The sequence below is a fragment of the Equus przewalskii genome, chromosome 16, assembly GCF_037783145.1.
Source record: "Equus przewalskii isolate Varuska chromosome 16, EquPr2, whole genome shotgun sequence".
Taxonomy (NCBI): domain Eukaryota; kingdom Metazoa; phylum Chordata; class Mammalia; order Perissodactyla; family Equidae; genus Equus; species Equus przewalskii.
In genome coordinates this window covers 64,421,716-64,441,816 of record NC_091846.1, presented here as the reverse complement: position 1 = coordinate 64,441,816, position 20,101 = coordinate 64,421,716, and the positions used below count along the sequence as shown (strand labels likewise).

General features: G+C 41.0%; 1 protein-coding gene across 2 annotated transcripts in view; it reads right to left on the bottom strand.

Annotated features, from left to right (window-relative positions):
* The window catches only part of GPC6 (glypican 6), a 1,030,865-nt gene that overhangs the window by 17,486 nt on the left and 993,278 nt on the right, over positions 1-20,101 (bottom strand). For both annotated transcript variants that reach the window (XM_070579058.1, XM_070579059.1), the window contains one exon: positions 2,789-2,925. In XM_070579058.1, the coding sequence (XP_070435159.1) occupies positions 2,789-2,925 (137 nt within the window). The remainder of the gene's footprint in view (positions 1-2,788; positions 2,926-20,101) is intronic.

The following is a 20,101-nucleotide window of genomic DNA, read 5'->3' as shown; positions in this document are numbered from 1 at the left end:
GTTAACAGTGGCCTTATCCTACAGACTTGAGTTAAAAAACTCCAGACTGTAAGAATCTCTATCAACGCTAATAAGTCTCTCTGTTCCATATCCACTGACACTTGTTGATAGACTTTTTTCTTAAGTAAGTGTTCTGGTTCTTTTATTTCACGTGGGTTATGAGAATAACTTTCTTTTTTCAAAGCATTCCTGAACATTTAAGACGGCCTATTATCTGAGAATCCATACTTCAAAAGTAGGGAAGAGAAGAGGTTACTATTTGCCTTATGAATGGCTTTTTAACTTACAATATAGTTCAGTGGAATTTCTTTAAATGAAAAACTTTTCTCACATGTTTCTAGATCAATTAAAATTTGGATAAGAAGAAAGCTTCAATTAAATTTGATTCAACAAGTCTTTATTGGTTGTCTACTTACTATGCTATTAAATATAAAGTTAAAATATTAAGATTTCATTCTAGAGAAAGAATAAAAAAAGGAACTAAAAGAAACTATGAAATTGTAATTTTTTCAATGGGAACATAACTTGAATCACAAATATTTGACAGCCTCATCTTTTTAATAATACACCGGGTTAAATTCTGGGATGTTTCTGCAAATGATTTTATTGCATTAAACTTCATAATTCCCTTCAGCTGCATAAAATCCTCCAATGGCTTCCCATTGACCTCTGGATGAAATTCAACCTGGTCCCTTGGTACTGATCCAGTTGCATCTCCAGCTGTGTGGTCCTTTCTCAAACCTACAGTCTAATAGTATGGCACTTGAAGTTCCAAAATCCACTGTCCTTTCTCCAGCTGTGTGTCTTTTCAAGTGTTGACACTGCCATTGTATATGTTACATTTCATGTGTATATCATTGCCATCTTATAGCACTTAATTCACAGAGCCTGGCACAGTGCCTGGGACAGAGGCAGTGCTTGATAATATTGTTGATGGACTGATGGGCTGAATGAACAAACATAGATCCATTAAGTCTTTTATAGAGCTAAGGATATGTTTCACTTGTCTTCTGAACCTGGGGAGGGCAGTATAGCTTTCATTTGTTTTAAAGGCAGGGTATTGAAGTGAAAAGAACACTAGGTTGGGAGTTGGGAGACGGCCAGCTTTCACCCTTGTTAGTTGGGTAACCTTGGACGAATTGTTTACCCTGTCTGGACTCCTGATCTGCACAATGAGGAACATGGCCGAAGCTTCCCAGTCTCCTCTAGCTCTGTCTTCAGTGGTCTTTATCTTCTCGGTTCATTTTCTTGATGGAGGGTGGTCCCTTCCCCAATCCCTGCCTGCAACCATCCTTTATATTTCCTTTTGTGAGAAATTGCATCTGTGCTAATATCCAGCAACCTGTGTGACTATTCCCGGGAATGTAGTTCAAAACACAGCTTTCATTTTAGCCAAGCCTGAAAGGTAAACACAGATGGGCAACAGAGCAGCTTGAAAAATTCACCACTTTATTCATTAGGCCATCTGGTCATCCTTTACAGTGTCTTTCTGTGTAGTCATTAGGAAAAGACACCTTAGAAGCTGTTAATTCATAGCTGGATTTGCTGGCCCAAAGTCTCCTGCCTAAAAGGCTGGACACTAGTAAATTACTAAGCATTTTTGAGGGGCATGTTGTTGATATCATGAATTGCCTTCTGTACCCTCATGATCTAAAATTTGCATATTGATATTTTGGAGCAACTTGAAACAATTACAGCTCTTTCTATAGCTGTCTTCTTTTCACCTTGCTAAGCTCTCCCTAGTATGGTTGATAATATCATTACCAACAGATGCTAGCAAAAGCAACTTAGCAATGTAAGAAACAACACCTAATGGGCTCCTCATTTGCACCCCTGCTTACCGTCTGCAGCTTCTTCTGAACTTAATATCCACGTATCTTCTCATTCCCTTTTGATCACAGCTGCTTTGTATGCTTGAAACTGCCCAAAAAGGCTGCAGAATAGACGCCTCCCCCCTTAGCTTCTCCACCTGCTGGTCAGTCCCCCAAAATTCCTTGAATCTAACTGACCAGCTGCTCCAGCCACCTGTATCCCTGCTGAGGAGGGCTCTGGCAGACTCCTCTCCTGGTGTGCTGCCCTCCTTGCCAACTCCCAGCCAGTTCCCCTGTCCAACTTCTCCACCTTATGAACACTCAAGCCAAGCCCACTTCTGGACTGAATCAAGAAATTCAGAAGTTCCATTTCAAGTGGCAATAGTTTTGGATATCAGAGGAGAAAGATGCAAACAGAGCCATCTCTCATTGGAGATTCCACTGGGATTTTCCAAGGCATGGGACTTATGAGACCACTTCCCTGGCTCTCCCTCAGTCATTTTCTTTTTCTTTTACCCTTCCAATGAGCACTTCAAAATTTTTTCCCCAAGGGAGAAAAAAATTAGAGTTGAATTTTCACTTCCTGTTTAACTTGTGATAAAAAAAAAAAAAAAGCAAGCCATGCAAATTTAACTGTGGATAAAAATAGCTCCGCTATCTTAAAATCATTAAGTGGACATAAAAGGGCTCTTTGCGATCTCTGGATATCCGTAACCCGGCATCTGTCACCATTGCTCTGTTTTCATCCAGAGGCGAGGCGTTCAGAACAAGGATTCCACGCTTAATGGCACCTTGAGAGTAAGTGCTCCCAGGTGCCCATCAAACCTGTCACTCTGAACAGCTGTCGCTAAGTGATGACTTGTCCCTCCACCCTCCGTTGCTTTTTGCATAAACAGATCTGCAGAGTTGTGCTAAGAGCCTTCCAGGGCTGGACGTGCGAAGCCCCGTCGTCCATATGAACAGCGAGTCACCCTCACCTGGCTTTGCTGTGCCCGTTCCAGCATTCCTCGTCATTGGACGTGCCCGCTGTCACGCTCTCATCCTTGCAGATGGTATAGGGTAACGTCGACCAGACCTTTTTCGAGAGCTTCAGCTTCTCTTTTATGTCTGTGACCTGATCATGAAAGAAGGAATGAGAGTGAATATTCTCTGCAGGCGTTGTTCATTTCTACACAAGGACACAAGGCAGGTGAAGGTTAGAGAATCTGTGACAGGACTAGCACAAACTCTTAATCGGCTTTAAGAGAGAGACACCACGCTGCAGGATTCACTGCCCAGGAAAGCATCCCCACCTTCTCCCTCAATCTTCCTCTAGCTTCTGGCACAGAGTTCTCAGTAATTGGCTTTTTGCTTTCCATCTTTTCTGTCCTCCCATCCTTTGAATTAAAAACTTATGAAGCATCTCAATTGGCTTGGGGGTCTCTCTCCAGCTGGGAGAAATAGGTGTTCCCTACTGCAAACACCCTAAATATATTCTTTAGAATTCATTTGCTTGAATGTCAAATAAATGCATCTAAACAATGCACCGAGAGATAAAATGCTTTTCCCAATGGTCTACTTGTTTCCGCAAGAAATAAATTTTGCCACTAATTCAGCTGCTGGTAACCTCTGCTCTTGACCAATTGACGGACCCATACAGTAAACACTTTGGTGGTGAACAGCAACCCAAACTTGCTTAAAAATCTCCAGCACCAGAGAGAGAAAAGTCATTCTAAATACAGGTAAGTGTAAAATCCACATCTCTATAGATGGGTGGTGGGGAGAAGCTAGGGAACACCATCTCTAGTGTTTTCAGGCTCGGCACTGAATGCATCTGTGGGAAGGATAGGGAGAGGGATTCCGTACCATTTCTGCTCCATAATTAACATCTAGGTTCATGCAGGCATAACCCGGATTTGATTTCCTATTCTGCTTACATGAACACTGGGAAAGTTTACGGATGGTTGAAATGTGTCTGGTGTAGGTTAAATTATGTCCCCCCCACATTCCTATGCTGAAGCCCTCACCTCCAACACAGCAGAATGTGACCTTATTTGGAGATAGGGTTTTTCCAGAGGGAGAGAAGTTAAAATGAGGTCATTAGTGTGGCCCTAATCTGACATGACCTGTATTCTTAAAAAAAGGGGGAAATTTGGACACAGAGATATGTATAGAGGTAAAACAATGTGAAGAGACATAGGAAGAAAACAGCATCTACAGGCCAAGCAAAGAGACCTGGAAAACATCCTTCCCTCACAGCCCTCAGAAGGAACTAACCCTGCAGATCCCTTGATCTTGGACTTCTGGATTCCGGAACTGTGAGACAATAAACTTGTGTTGTTTAAGCCTTCCCATGTGTGGCACTTTGTTACAGCAGCCCTAGAAAACCTATATAGCACCCTAAATGGGAGAACCGCTGAGACTTATTGGCACTGTTGTACACTTGAGATCAATGGCCTTGGGAAACAAAGTATTCTGTGTTTACTGTGGATGGAGTATAGATTTGAGAAAAAATTTCAAAGATCTTTTGTCAGGTTTGAGAATGAACACAAAGAAATAAAAGATCTCTGACGTTTCATTTTGTCCCCAGTCACGTTTCTTAGTAGTTTCAGAATTATACAGTCTTTGGGCCCTTGCTTATCTGTGATTCTGATGATGACAGAGGCTTCCGTACTGGGAAGTCTGCTCATCCATAAAGTGCTGAAGATGACCAGAATGCTGAATTCAAGACCCTGGTACATATCCTTGAATAGCATGATGTTGCTTTCGTTTTAGAGCATGAAAAAAATCCATGAGTAATGACATTCCAAGAAGTAGCTTACACACAGCAAATGTTTAGGACAGCTTGAAACCTACACCCTCTGATTCCCCCGTTCATGCTGACTTTGGTCCACAATCTCCCCCTCACTCTCCTTCCAGCCAATCTGACCGGGTAAGGGGTTAGCAATGAGAGCCAGTCCTTTTCTGCTCACTACTCGGTATAGACGTGTACGCGTATTGTTGTTTTGTGTTTTTTTGTTTTAAAGATATGTGACCATTTCTATCTAGCCCTGGATGGATGTACATTCTTTGTTTATCAATTACAAAAAAACCACAACCCCCCAAAACCAACTAATAAATGTTGAGAGAATGATAGGTAGAAAAATCACCAATCTGCTACCACCATAGTAATAACTGATCTCAGCAAGTATCATCAATAGATGCTGTTGTGGGTTGAATTGTGTTCCCCCCTAAAGATGGGTTGGAGTCCTAACCACAGGACCTGTGAATGTGGCCTTATTTGGAAATAGGGTCGTTGCAGAGGATCAAGTTAAAAATGCAGTCATTGAGGTGGGCCCTAATCCAATATGACTTTGCCCTTATAAAAAGGGGAAATTTGGACACAGAGACAGATACATGCAGGGAGAACACCATGCGAAGATGAAGGCAGAGATCAGGTGATGCATCTATAAGCTAAGGAACACCAAAGATTGCCAGCAAACCATGAGAAGCTCAGGGAGAGGCCTGGAACAGATTCTCCCTTGCAGCCTCAGAAGGAACCAACCCTGCTGACATCTGGATCTTAGATTTCTGGCCTCCCATCTGTGAGATAATAAACTTTTGTTGTTGTAAGCCACCCAGCTGGTGGCACTTTGTGACACCAGTCGTAGCAAAGTAGTACAAATGCAAAAAATGTTGGGTGAAAGCTTGATGTGGAACAGGGTATTTACACAATCTCAAAGTATCCTCCCCAGATTACTTATTATTACAAAAGGAAAAGTGGTCACGTTTCAGTGCAGAAACTTGGCAGGTCCCCCCCCCTTAACTAAGTGATCAAAGTAATGGGACAAACTCATATTCTGTAGGAGTAATGCGATGCCACCAGAAGGACATATCACTTATATAGCCAAAATTCACAATCCCAATCCATTCATGACATATCAGACAAATCCAAACTGAGGGACATTCTACAAAATAACTGGCCTGTAGTCCTCAAAAGGGCAGTCATAAAAGACAAAGAAAGTCTAAAGAGTTCTTCCAGATTCAAGAGAATAAAAGACAAGGCATCCAAATGCAGCCTAAGGTTCTGGATTGGGTGCTAGATCTGAAAAATAATTGCCAGAGAGGACATTATTGAGATAGTTGGCAAAATTTGAATACTGACTCTATATCTAATAATAGTATCGTATCAGTGTTAAATTTCCTAAATATGAACTCACACTTCAGTAATAAAGGAGAATGTCGTGTTCTTAGGAGATATATGCTGGAGTGTTTAAAGGTAACGATTTCCACAGCTTACTCTAGAATGGTTCAGGATTAATAATAATAATAATGATAACAATAAACACATAGCTGTATAGAGAAAGAAAAAAGAGAGAAAGCAAATGTGGCAAATTTTTGAGAGTTGGTGAATCTGGATGGAGGTATACCTATTTTCAAAAATTGCAATTTTTCAGTATGTTTGAACTTTTTCTGACTAAAACATGTCAAAAACAAAATCCCTCACATTTGATTTGTTTGGCAGGGTGCCACTTTGGTGTCCCTAACCTCTAATCTGCCCTACCCCCCTTAAGCCACTCAATCTAACTGTTGTCAAACACAAATCCCAAGGAAGAAGCAGGTATTACCCCTTTCCAGCCAGTTCAGAAAGTCATCACCAGCTTCAGGACCGACATATCCTGAGGTTTATCCTGTCCTACGGTAAAGTATACCAGGAACGCGCATTCTCTTTTCTGCTTCTTTCATACTAAAAGCCCATCTTTACGCTGTGGGAATCTGAACCAAATATATATATATATATATATATATATATATATATTTTTTTTTTTTTTTTTGAGACACAGAGAAAGAATAAAAGCACATGATGTTCCAAGGTCTCTCCTCTTCTAATATTTGCAAAATTAAACTGTGCACATTGTGCTGCTCATTCCTTTTTTTTTTTTTTTTTTGAGGAAGGTTAGCCCTGAGATAACTACTGCCAATCCTCCTCTTTTTGCTGAGGAAGACTGGCCCTGAGCTAACATCCATGCCCATCTTCCTCTACTTTATACGTGGGATGCCTACCACAGCGTGGCTTTTGCTGAGTGGTGCCATGTTCACACCCGGGATCCGAACAAGTGAACGCTGGCCTCAGAGAAGTGGAATGTGCAAACTTAACCGCTGTGCCACCAGGCCAGCCCATGCTGCTCATTCTCAAGATCAGACTCAGGTACGCTTCTTTCAAGGTGCAGTCTCTGGCCCCCAACTCAGATTTAGACTCAACTTTCTGTGTTCGACAGTGCCCTGTTCATGATTCTAAGTACTGATTGCACCAAACTCTGACAATTGGCTCACTTTTCTGATTCTCCCTGAGACCACGCGCTTCTTAGTGTCAGGGACAGGGTTCTGATTTGTCTTTATTCTCCATGCTTAGTATCGTGCAGGTGAGCAACCACAGCAGTTTAACCAGGACATAGTGGATTCTAGGATGCTGAATGTTCAGTGTTAAAACTAGAAAGTCCTGGGAAAACCAGGACCAGTTGGTCACACAGATCTCAGCACACGGTAGGTGCTCAACAAATGTTGATTGAGAAAGTGGATTTAATTGTCCCATTCCATTACAAGGCCATAGACAACATCACTAACACAAAATAGTTGGAGGTCACACAATGTGCACTCGTCTCAAAAGGGCTAGGAGGGGTTGTGGAGCTGTATCCGGCTAAGTGAGGAATGTGTGGGTCACCTCCTATGATTCACCACAGCACATTGTATAATCGGGTCTTGTCCACCCTGGCATTTCAGTAGCCAGGCATTTTCACTGTGCAATTGAAGGAAATAACAGCAAAGGAGCAGTGAGAGATGTAAATGCTGTTTTAACATTCTGCGCGGGAACGCCGGCCAATTCACTTCCAGACTGGGACGGTGATGCAGACAGCTGAAAAAAATGGACGCTATTAGCCACCAGAGAGAAACACGCCTTTGATTCTAACGAGTATCCGAAGGATTGAAGTTTATTTTTCAGTAGCAGGCAAATTTTTCAGTTCTTACACTATTTACACATATATATATTTTCTCATTTTCTTTTATTTTTATTTCTAAATAATATACGTGACTATTTTGCTAGAGCTCCAGACCAGAGTTTTTTTCTTTCCCCTGGAAAATAAGTGCACATAACAGTGAGCTAGGCTTTATGTTAGCAAGTACTCTTAGTAAAAATATATTACTGACAATAACAGTGAGTCCTAACTCATTAGTAATGCAGACCTGATGGGGACAAAGACCTGGGACCACATATGTGGAAATTGACAACAATTCCCTTTCTCTGCTTCCCTAATGAGCTATTCTAGGACAAATTAACTCTCTCCAATACTTGCAAGCTATATTTACCATTTGTCCAGTATTCTATTGTAACACTGTTATATCAGTAATATTAGTGATACCTGAGGATTAAATATGCTTCATCTAAGCTATTGACAGATCCTGAAAGTTAAACAACAGCTTCTGTTATTCCAGAGGAATCTGATCCCAATATACACTGTTGGGGTTCCCAGGGAAAACAGGAGCCCTCTTTTAGAACTTATCTGGAGTTCATTCTGATTTCTGACAATTTCAACTACTGGCTTCAGTAAAGACATACACTCTTAGTTTAAGCCCTGTCAAAGGTCCATGAATACTTGACTATAGGAAGACAGTAGTACCATCGTCATACCTACCCTTACAGAATTATAAAATTAGATGAAAGAAGAAGGAAGTTGACAAGGTGGAGTGATTGCTAAAAACAAAGTGATTAGCAAAATCAAAGAGCAGAAAGAAGGAGGATCCAAGTACTGTTGTCTGAAAATTTTGTTTAGGAAGTCATCTTCTCCCAAATATTTAACCTGAATCTCACCAAGATTCTGAATGAACAACTTCCAGTTTACAGGAAGTGCTTGGGATAGAGGGACAGACTAAACAACCCCATAAATAAATGACCAGACAATCTAGTGTATGGGACATTATGCAGGACAGCTGGCCTTGACTCTTCAAAAGAGGCAAAACATTTTAAAAGGCAGGAAGACTGTTTTAGATGAAAAGAAACTCTAAAAACATAACAACTAAATGTGATGCATGGACCTTAACTGAATCCCGAATTTGGAACTGAATTCCCAGCTATAAGAGAGAGGATTGAGATAACTGGGGAATTTTGATTATAGCATTGATAGTAGATGCTATTATTGAATTAGTGTCAATATTCTTAAGTGTAATCATGCTATTGTGGTTGCGTAGGAGACTGTCCTTGCTTTCAGGAGATTCACGCTGAGCTATTTAGGGATAAAGTGTTACTTTGTCTTTTACTTATTGAAAATACCAAAAACATCAAGTACTATTGAGTCTAGATGAGGGGTATATGGGTGTTCATTTTATTATTTTTTCAACCATTTCAGTATTGTTTGAAAAAGTTAAAAATAAGTGAAAAGTTGGGAAAAGAAACGAAACTTCATTATCAGGGCACATGGCATTTAAAAGCTTTGCTGGATTCAGTGCAGGACAGTAATTGACTCAATGCGACTGGGGGCTAATTGTGAGCTCTCATTGAGCTAAGACACCTGCATTCTTTCTCCACAATTCTGTGCTGAAGTATTATCATTATACCTTTTTTTGCAACTGGGAAGTGGGGACTTAGAGAAAAAACTTGACACTCATCTAGTAGCTGGTGGACATGAGATTCAAATTCAAATGAAGACTTGAGAATCATTACTCTTAACCACTGGGCTTAATTAGGAACATTGCCTATAGCTGTGGTCTCCAAAGCATGTGCGTTGGGTTGATGGTGAAGGTAAGTGTACATCCCTTGGGGTGTGCAAGATGATTCAGTGTGATTCAAGATGAAAACATTAGAATTTCTATTTCTATTTTTTTTTTTTTAAGATTGGCCCTGAGTTAACATTTGTTGCCAATTTTCTTTTTCTTTTTCTCCCCAAAGCCCTCCAGTACATAGTTGTATATTCTAGTTGTAGGTCCTTCTAGTTCTGCTATGTGTGATGCTGCCTCAGCAAGGCCTGATGAGAGGTGCTAGGTCCATGCCCAGGATCCGAACCAGTGAAACCCTGGGCCACTGAAGCAGAGTGTGCAAACTTAACAACTCGGCCACAGGCCGGCCCCTATTTCTATTTTTTAAGTATAAAAATATAAGAAGAATTAAGCTTTCCTAGTATTTCATCTATCTACAGATTGACATGCCTCTTAATCAGTTTATATGGTGATGGCCATTTCTCAATTATCCTGTGGAAGGAGTAAGACTTCCAGAGTAGAAAGGGCCCACAGTGGCACCTCCCTCATACCTCATTAGCTTGCTTCTGGGGTACTGAAATCTATCACAGTTCATATGTGCTGGTTAAATGCATTTATGGATTAGATTACGGAGTTTTAGCTAACCCATTAAATGGACGAGTGACTTAAAATGACTTTTGCAAAGAAACTTTGAATTTCTTTCATTTCAAACATTGCAAGCGCAGGTGAACAACGATAAAATAGCAGGCATGATAATTCTTTGACTGTTGATACATCGTCTACATTTCTGACTTTTTGCTGATAGAGATGAGAGATCAAGAAAATTTGGAGCTCACTTGTCTATAGCACAGGGACTGACACAGTACATTCTGAATCAGTGACCTAGCAAGCAAAAACATTCAGTGAAATCAGTTTAATGAGATAGGGAAGTGTATTATAATTCAGAAAAAGTTCCAATACATTGGCTAAATAAGAAATAAGGCTTCTGTTGCTAGCATTCATTCATTAAACGATTCTTACTTGTCCCTTATAAGTCAGGTTTCATGCTACACTCTGGGGATACAAATATGGCCAGTACATAGTTGCTACCCTTGAAGGTTCCTAGCTTCTCTGTCTACGGGGGTAAAGAGACATGGAGCAAATTTGACAGTCACGGGTAAGCAAAGGGCTATGGGAGCACTGATATCAAAGTGCCTGGAAATTTCCTTTCTGGGGAAAACCACTTTCCCTCCCAAGCAAATAAGGCTTTACTGATATTTGCTCTTGTGTGGCTGCTGAATTCTGCCAGGGGGATGATTAGCAGGCTGGGTAATTAGTCATTTCTATCCAGAGGGATTAAAAACAAAAAGTGCACCATGGCCTCCCAAGTTTTCACCTCCAATGACGGGATGATTTTATCCAGGCAGGTGTCATCAATTTTAGCCACCACGCTGGTCTTCGGCACCTCCTTTTGCTAAGGAGCACCTGTGCTGTCCTGACTTCCAGGGAATTTCTGCTCCACAGCAGTGCTGTGTGTGTCTTGAGTGCTTAAGAAATTGCGATTGTTGAATGAATAAATATGTGAATAGCACTGCCGATTATCTGCTAAGGGAAGAAAGATTTCAAAAATGATCGATTATCTGCCAGCTACTGCCTTCTGAACTTTCCCGTGGAGAGTAAGGAAGACGTGGGCAAATTCTGCAGGCCTTCCAAAAACAATGCTTTCCCTTGACCTGATTATCCCCCGAGTGAGAGGAGGATCTCAGATGATCCCCTCCAATCCTCTAATTAGGATTCTAGTCTCCTGTCATCTCGAATGTCATTCCAGGCGTAATTTACACAGAGATGATGGAAGAGCCTTGGAGATCTCAAAAGCAATCTTGGCTTTGGGAAAAACCATGAGAATTTAACTAAAAATGGAATGAATTCCATCTGAACAGTCTTTGCAATCCTTATAAAGACATACCATTTCCAGTCCCTTCACTTTGGTTTGCTAAGTAAGTGACCTGTTAAAATCTGATTTGGGGTGTTTTTGAACTGCTAATACCTTTGTCTCCTATGTGGATCCGTTGATGGGGCATATGTGATCTCCTCCAAGAGACTGCCCGCGGCTGACTACCTGCCTACCTGAGGCCCAGAGTCCATCCACCCTGGATCTTTCATTTCCTCTGGATCTTCCCTGGACTGGGGTTCACTTCACTGGATACCTGTTGTGTGCACCTGGCCGGATGCCCTATTTGCTCACGACTTCAGCAAGATTCCAATGTGCCTATTTCATCTCTATGGAAACCTAATGTAACCGGATGTAAATAATATATACCATATCTTTAGAAAAAAGATGGTTAATATTTAAAGGGCTATACACTAAATAATACATATTGAGGGGAAACAAAACAATGTGAATATTTTATAGGCTGAAGGTCACTTGTTAGCTTTGGAAAACAATCTATTTAAAGAAACAAAGGCAGCCTCATTTTTTCCTCATAGACAAGGCCACTTGACTTGGTCAGGTTAAGGGAAATTCAGGATACATCATACCATTTTTGCAATCTGAGAGTTTAATAGTCCAGTTTTGGAGACGGTGATCTCATCCAGCTTTACTCTAGAGAAGGATGACTTTTCTTATAGCACCAAGTTGCTCAATTCGCCGTGTGAACCTGCATTAGAATCCCAGGCGTACGTCCACCTTAAGTGGTGAAACAAGGGCCTGGGAATGTACCTGTTCACAGCTTCTCTCACTCACTCGAAAGCAAACACAGTCTGGAGGAGAGTATTTAAAGTTCCGACGTCTCGAAGGGAATGCTAATTTTTCTGATGTGGCCAAAGGTTTATAAATCCCATCTTCCCGATATTCTGAAAAAGTAGAAGTTACTAATCCCATTTAGTTCAACCAGGAGGCTGAAGACACGCGGCCTGCTTAATCTGCTGGCTCAGTTTGTCGAAGCCTGAACTCAAGACCATTCTTCTACTGTGGCTTTCAGCATTCCATTCATTAGAACATCAGTTTGTCATCTATTTTTAGTTTGTGAAACTCTTGGGTGTTATTTTCCATGTCTCAGATTGTCCCTGTCTATAGTGTAATGTCTGCATAGGTTCTGGAATGGGTGGAGAAATCAGTTGTAACATGTTTCCTTTCAGGAAACTTCTAAATAAGTCTTGGATGACAGCAGGGTCCTCTTGCATGCAGTTTGTCAGTGAACCCAAAGCCGAATTTGGCCACACAGCACACCCAGTGCTCAAGTCACTACACAACATAAAACCAGCCTCGTATTCTGGGCTCTTTCAGACATTCCCAGGGAATTCAAGAACAAGTTCAAGTCTATTACCATGTGACATATTTTTTTCCCTGTGGTACGTGACTTTTCAAACTACTCCCCAAGGAGACAAACACACGTGTTTTTTAGGAAAAACTAAGAGAGATGAAAAAACCGGTAGGAAGTTAGAAAATCTTTGATGTTTCCAAAAGACAACCTTTAGTTTTGCTGAGTTTCTCAGGGGATCGGGAATTGGATGAAAAATTGAAAGTGTCTGCGTCATCCCCTCTGCCTTCAGGTTTGGAGTTTCTTGGCTACATGGTGACGCTTTATTAAGGGCATGACCCTGAAAAGAAAGATGGGATCCTTTTCTGGCAAAACACTGGTCCCCAAAGAGGAATAAATATGGAAAACATCTGAAATATCTTCCCGTGGTGTTCAGGTCAGGTCTTTGCCACAGATTTTAAGAAAACAACAACAAACTTTGAAATGATCATGTTTATACCTAAGGTTCTGATTGGGTCCCAGTCCATACAGTATTACATTTTAGGCAAGTAAAGGTAGTAGGCGTTCTAGACATCCTTGAGAGATGATGCGGTCTGACTCGAACTAATATTGAATTCAATAGTGAGAAGAAGAAGACGGGAAGACGTTTGGTCTGTGGAAATGCCTGTGAAATCAAAGCACTACTTTGCACAGTGGGTACCTACATTGTGGCAATATTTATTTCTCAAGACTGAACATATCATTTCAAGGAGTGGTTTTATCATCAGAACATGGAATTCAGAGGTTCAGCAGAGCTCTCATGGTCCAAAGGTTCCAGAGAATTCTTGACAGGTACTCACCTAGATTCTATTTAAACATTTCCAATGGCAGATATCAATACCTAAGGTGAAGAAGACTTGGGATTTGCTGCCTGACCTAAAACAAATCACTTCCTCTCTCTGAGAGGTTCTGAAGGTCTTCATGGACAAAGCCTGACCACAGAGCATAAGCATATTCTTCTGGCTTCTCCTGAGATGGGCACTGAGACTGAGCTCCCAAGTTTTTCTCTTGCTTTGCTTTGTTCTTTTGCAATCTATAGCTAGTTTCAGTTGCCGAGGGTGGATTCTGCTTTTCTCTGCCCATCACTGGGTAAATTCTCCCTTTGATTCATTTCTGACCTTGGGTCTATCCAGTCTTTACTGTCTCACTCGCTGCTCTCTGCTTTTGACACGAGCTCGATCTGCCTTGGTTGCTAATTTTGGTCTCTATCATTTCTCAGGCAACATTTTGACTGTGGAGGTGCAGACGTCCCCAAGGAGCTTCCCTGATCTACAGTATGAACTGTAACAAGTGCAGATTCTACATTAGGTTATTAGATATGTGGTCTTCATAACGCTGGATAGGAAAATCCCAGACGCATTCTCCAAAGAAGAGAATGAATTCAGTATTTCTAGCAGTTATACAAGGCACAGTGAAGAAGTTTGGAGATTCAAAAACTGACCTCCCACCATCACCTATTCTATGGTTATGGAATTAAAACTTCTGGAAGTTCTCTGTGGTTTGAAAAGCAGATTTGCCCCACTTTTCCTCAATTTCCTGATACAGCCAACAACATCATGGCAGTGGCATGGCACTGATCCCTTTGTATAGAACTAACCTGGAAATTTGCACTAATTGAGGAGACTGCCAGAAAAAGTTTATATATTTAATAGCCCAGTTTTGCCAATATGAAAAAAATTTGACATTCCGAACGTCCAGTCTTGCTGAAAAAAATTCTTATTCTTTGCCAACTATGACTTCAAATGTGCTGCCCTTCATAGGGCCTTTGATGATACTCAGAAAAGCCACACAGAGTCTCTCCCTCTGCTTATGATTGACATAATGCAGTGTTCTGTTAGGCTCATAACCACCTGAAGTTACTCTTAAAATAACAAAATTTCATCTTCAGGGAATGAAATTTGGGACATTACAAGTGTGTCTGCTAATTAAAAAAGGGGAAGGAGGCAGAGCAAAGCATTATACCTCTAGTTCAGGCATTCCTGAATATTTTAGAATTCATCATTTAATTCCAAATGTTTGGGGCTGTATTCTGTCCTCACCAAAGCAAGAAATAGATATGTATTCTGGTCTCTTTCTCTGAAGCCACTATACATATTTGTAACTTACCAGGGAGTGAGAAACATCCTTTTGCTCGCCTGAGGTCAATGTAATTGAGCAGGGTCTTCTTAAGTAAGATATTGCAAACATGATTCCATCCCACAGCGAGAGAACCCACTAAGACGTACACTTGTTGGAAAAGTAATTTAGATGCAGCACAGAAAAATATGCAGCAAGTGGTGGGTGGAAATCATATTTATCTAAATTCGAAAGCCGTTTAGGGTAGAGATGGGTTGCTCTAAATCTCTTATGGAATCAGCAACAAAAAGCATATAAAGTCTCATTTGGGCATGTGTGATTTGATTTATACTTAGCTATGTAGACTTGTAGTGTATGGTACATAATAAACGCTATTTTTTGCATCTGTTGTGTTATATTTATGATATAACACAATGTTCTGCCTTTTCCTTCATGGATTTAATTGGGAATAGGTTCAAGTTTAACTGCTAGTACTTTTGGCCTAAGGGCGCTTGAGGAACAACAGAACGAGATACTCATAAATGCACCCAAGAACATAAATCACCAAACCCAAGGATGGCTTTGAACTGTAACTCAAACCGGTAGTCTATAATCAGGAAGGGAAGAGCATGATCTAGCGGATGACTCCTTCTGTGGGTCTCCACTTCATTGTCCCTCTCCCCGAGCTCCTCCCTTGATACCCAGAGTCCCTTAGGACCTCCCCAGTATATGCCCACAGAGATCCTCTGGTTTTTCCATCATAAAGATTTCCCCACTTATTGTAATCGTGGTTTTCCCCCCGGACTGCAGGTGACATAGGGGCAGGGCCTCTGTCCTTTGTGTTCACCACACCCTAGGAGATGTGCGTCCCATCTGGCACAATGCCTGGTGCATAGGAATACTCAGTAGATAGCAAATGAATGAACGAGTGAATGAACAAAGGAAGTAGAGTAGGTAGAAGGGTAAATTTAAATTCTGGGTCTCCGAATCACACTGTAAATGAAATTTAAATTCTAGATGACTTTACTTGCAAAATAAACATTGCCAAAGGGAGGAGCTTCTTTCTTATAACCCTCCCTATTTTATGAAGAAAGAGTTGCTTAGGGTCTATTTATGGGTAGTCAGTTCAAGTAAACACAGGCACGCACACACACACATCCGTTTCGTGTCTACATTGTAGACACTAAATGTACTGGGCGCATAGTGATATTATGTACGAGACGGTCCTGCCTTCAAGGAACTAACTACCTGGAGGAGCGGAAGGAGACGTACACATAAATAAGCATCAGAAACGGCTCATACGTTTAAGGGTTGTAGGGCAGGAGAAGCACAATCACAGTCATTACTGAAAAGCAGATGGGGTCCAGGGAGGCTTAAAGGAAGAGGCGGCAGTGGAACTGGGCCTTAGAAGGTGAATGGCATTCTGCAGGTGGAGGAGTTGGGAGGACAGAGGGACGCTGAGTTGCAAAAGCTGGTAGAGGTGAAGCTTCAGCAACAGGGGAGAGAAGCAGAAGTGCCTGGGGCACGGAGATGGGTTTGCTTTAACTGTGACTTTGGCAAAGTCACATAATTTCCCTACAAATTTGTTTTTAAATGGGGAAAATACTGCCCCCACCCCCTGCCCAGCTTCTTAAAGATCTAATAAAGCTTGGTAAGTTAATATATTGCTAGGGTGCTCAGAGCTGGAAGTTCTTAATGAGTACACCTATCACCATGGGGACAGATGGCACAGGGTGCCTAAAGTGTACTTTTTCTTCGAAATCAAGTTCTTACCCCTGTGAGGTAAATTACCTTTTCCTGGGAGCCATCTGCTTACCTTAAAGATCCAATCTACCCCATGGGGCACCAGTGAGGGGTGCCATTTACTCCTCTCGTGATTAGACTCCAGGGAAGTAACAGAACTCGACTTTCACCTTCACATCTGAAACATCCAATAACCTAAATGGATTCTCTTAGTCTCCTAGAAGCAGCAAAGATGTCAGAGATCCCTTTTTAGCTCTAGTGGAGAGCAACAACCTTGCAAAATGGCAGAATGACCATCTGGTCAAGGAAGCACCCAGAGTCTAAAGCAGCAATAGCCCATAAAAATACAATGCCAACCACAAATGTAATTTTAAATTTTCTAGTAGCCACATTAAAAAAACAGTGAAGTGAATTTCACTTTAATAATATATTCTATTTAACCCATCATATCCAAAGTATTATTGTTAACATATAATGAATATGAAAAATTTTTAATGAGATATTTTGCATTCTTTTTTTTTGTACTAAGTCTTCAAAATCCGGTGTGTATTTTACACTTACAGCACATCCCGATTCAGTCTACAGACATCTCCAGTGCTCAGCAGCCATGTGTGGCTGATGGCTGCCATACTGAGAGCTTAGGCCTAAGGTCCTTCCTGAGCACATAGGGAGTGAGGCCAGTGGTGTGCGAGGGGCCGAGTTGTTTCAACGAGTTGAAGGCAGCCGTTGGCTTAACATTACAGCACGTCCTTCTGAGTTTTTTGGGTAGATTGTGCTTCACATCAACAGAACTCATTTTCGTCCCTCTGCTTTGATGCCATTCTCCTGCCCTCTGCTGCCTCCCCCTAATCAATTGCCCAAAGTGTACCAGGAAAGAACCGGATTGAAGTTAGTTACATCTGAAGACTGGTTGGGATCCAGCCTATCTCCAGAACTGCTTCCATTTATATAAATGGGAACATGTTGCATTCAGCTTTGTGACATCTGCTGATCTTTTGCCTATGTGACAGAGATTTTTTGGCTTACTCATTTATTTTTACTGAAGCATAACAATCATCCAGAAAATATACAAATCATACATGAACAGTTTGATGAATTTCAACCAAAATACCCATGGAACAAGCCACCAGATACGTGGCAGTTTTTAGAAAGGAAAATATTTTAAAGGTTTTTCTTGGATCCCATTTTTTTCAGGTGATGCACTCTCTTGAAAATTAACGGTATCCAGTCATTGATAGGCAGGGATCACAGGTTACTGAAGAGCAGAGAGCTTCTTATTGATTTACCGTAATTTTGAGATTATAAATTGCATACTGGCTCTGGGCATGTGCATGTATTTTAAAGACAAACAGCTGTCAAAAAATTGAAACAAAAGAAATTAAGTTCAAGGCAGCCTGACATCATTTCACTTTTTCCTTTAAGAAGTCCAGCCTCACCTGTAGGCGTTTAGAGACTGCCTTTTATCGCGGCCACCAGATGGCAGTGTTGTCCAATCTTTTTACCCCCTCCAGCAATTCCCACAGTCTTTTCCCAGAGAATAAAATTGTAGATTGTTCCACTGCATATAAAACTGACAACCCTGTTATTTTAAACTTGAAACTGACAGGTTGTTATTTTAATGAGGTCTGCCAGAGCCAAGGTTAACCAAAGCTTTATTTCCCTACAAAATGTTAAGGCCATAGTTCTAAAAGAGGGCTGTGAAATTTTATGTTATTGATACTTTCTCTGACTGTACAAGTTTTAAGATATTTTTTGACAAGTAAAGCTACATGACAAATATAGACGTATGTTTATACATAGCCAAATTCTGCGTTAAAATTAGTTCAAATTTTTCCCAATAGGTCCTTTTGCTCTAAGTTACATTCTGGAAAAAAAAAAAAAGAAAGAAAGAAAGTCCTTTTCTACAGGTAACCATTTCTGCCTGTTTTGAAGCAAAACTATGTATTTTTAGCACTTTGACTTTCTAGCTTAATGAATCAAAGGAAAATTTAAAGCTATTTTAATCCCATCAATTTTCCAAAATGAAATCAAGTGTAGTATTTGATTTTTTATTTCTGTGAAAAAAGCTTAGATCGAGAACAGTAAAACTTAGAAAGGATTTTCTTTTATAATAGCTGCTTCCGCATTGTGTGATGGTTAATGGCATTATAATTTATTTCCTTTCCCTTCAAATGCCTTTTTATGTTGATCAAGGAAATATTTAAAATCAGTTGCTAACTGTGCCAATATTAAAAACCTTAGCAATCACCTTTTTTCAAGTGATTTTGCTAACATTTTTTGCACCTTTTTACCTACTTTTAACGTTTAACGAATCTTCCTACCTGAAGTTATGAACACAGATCCTGCAAATACTGGATCCAATTCTACATTTACAGAATTTACTTTGAACGAATATTGTCATCACTGACTCTTGTGATTGGCCAAAAGCCTGTCCACAAAGAGACTTAAACTCAGGAAGAGACTTGATTTCTGAAAGGAGGCCTCAAATAAAGGAATTCATTTTCAATTATTCATTGGTGGCAATGTCAATCCAATTCAACAAGCACTTAATGCCAACCTACTATGTATAAAGAACCGTGCCTTGTAGACGGGGCTTACAAAACCCAGTAAGGAACAGCTGGTATCCTCAGGATCAGCTATAATTGTGGAACTCAGTGCAAAATGTAAATGTGGAGCTCCTTGCTAAAAAACTATGAAGAATATCAGCACGGCAGCAGCACAGCATTAAATCAACCATGGGCCCTTCTGAACTTGGTGCCCTGGGCAGCTGCACAGCTGGTGCATCCATGAAGCTGGCCTGCTTGTCCTCATAAAGCTACAGTTTAGTTGGGTTTCACTGATACATAAACCAGGAGATGAGACAGATGCTGGCAGCAATCATGAAAACACCAGTGATGGCTACCATACCTATTAGACGCCCAGCAGGAATATCCATATTACCTCCAATTTGCACAAACATGTTGAAAGGTGGTTATCGGCGCCTCCAGTTCACAGATGAGATGACCAAGAAGTGTAGCTCTGTTGTGCCTTTTCTTTAGTGAGATGCCATTAAGTGCTCGCTGGCGGTCACCACGTTAAACCCATCATTCACACCTCACTGTTTAATCCTCACAACCCCACTTGAACAAGGAGGACACTGAGGCCATGAGGGGTTAAATCACTTGGGCTTAATCCCATAGTACAAGTAGCAGGGCCTGGTTTTGAAGCTTGAGGGTTGGGCTTCTGAGCCTGCAGTCTTAAATGAACCATGACAACAGAACAGGCCAGCTGGCACATTCTGAGGCTTTTGAAAAGCTGTGTGGCCTGTTGGTGGCTCTCACTCATTTCATAAAGGATGGAAAATATATTGGGGGAGGGGGCAGAGCACTTTGCAAGTCTCTGTACTCCGCCCATGTTATTAGCCCCTCCTAATTTTCTAGACCTTCTCCAAACCGCTATGATTCTAGCTCCCCTCCAAACAGTTCCATAATTGCCAAACTTTTCTAACACCACCATAGTCAGAGCAGT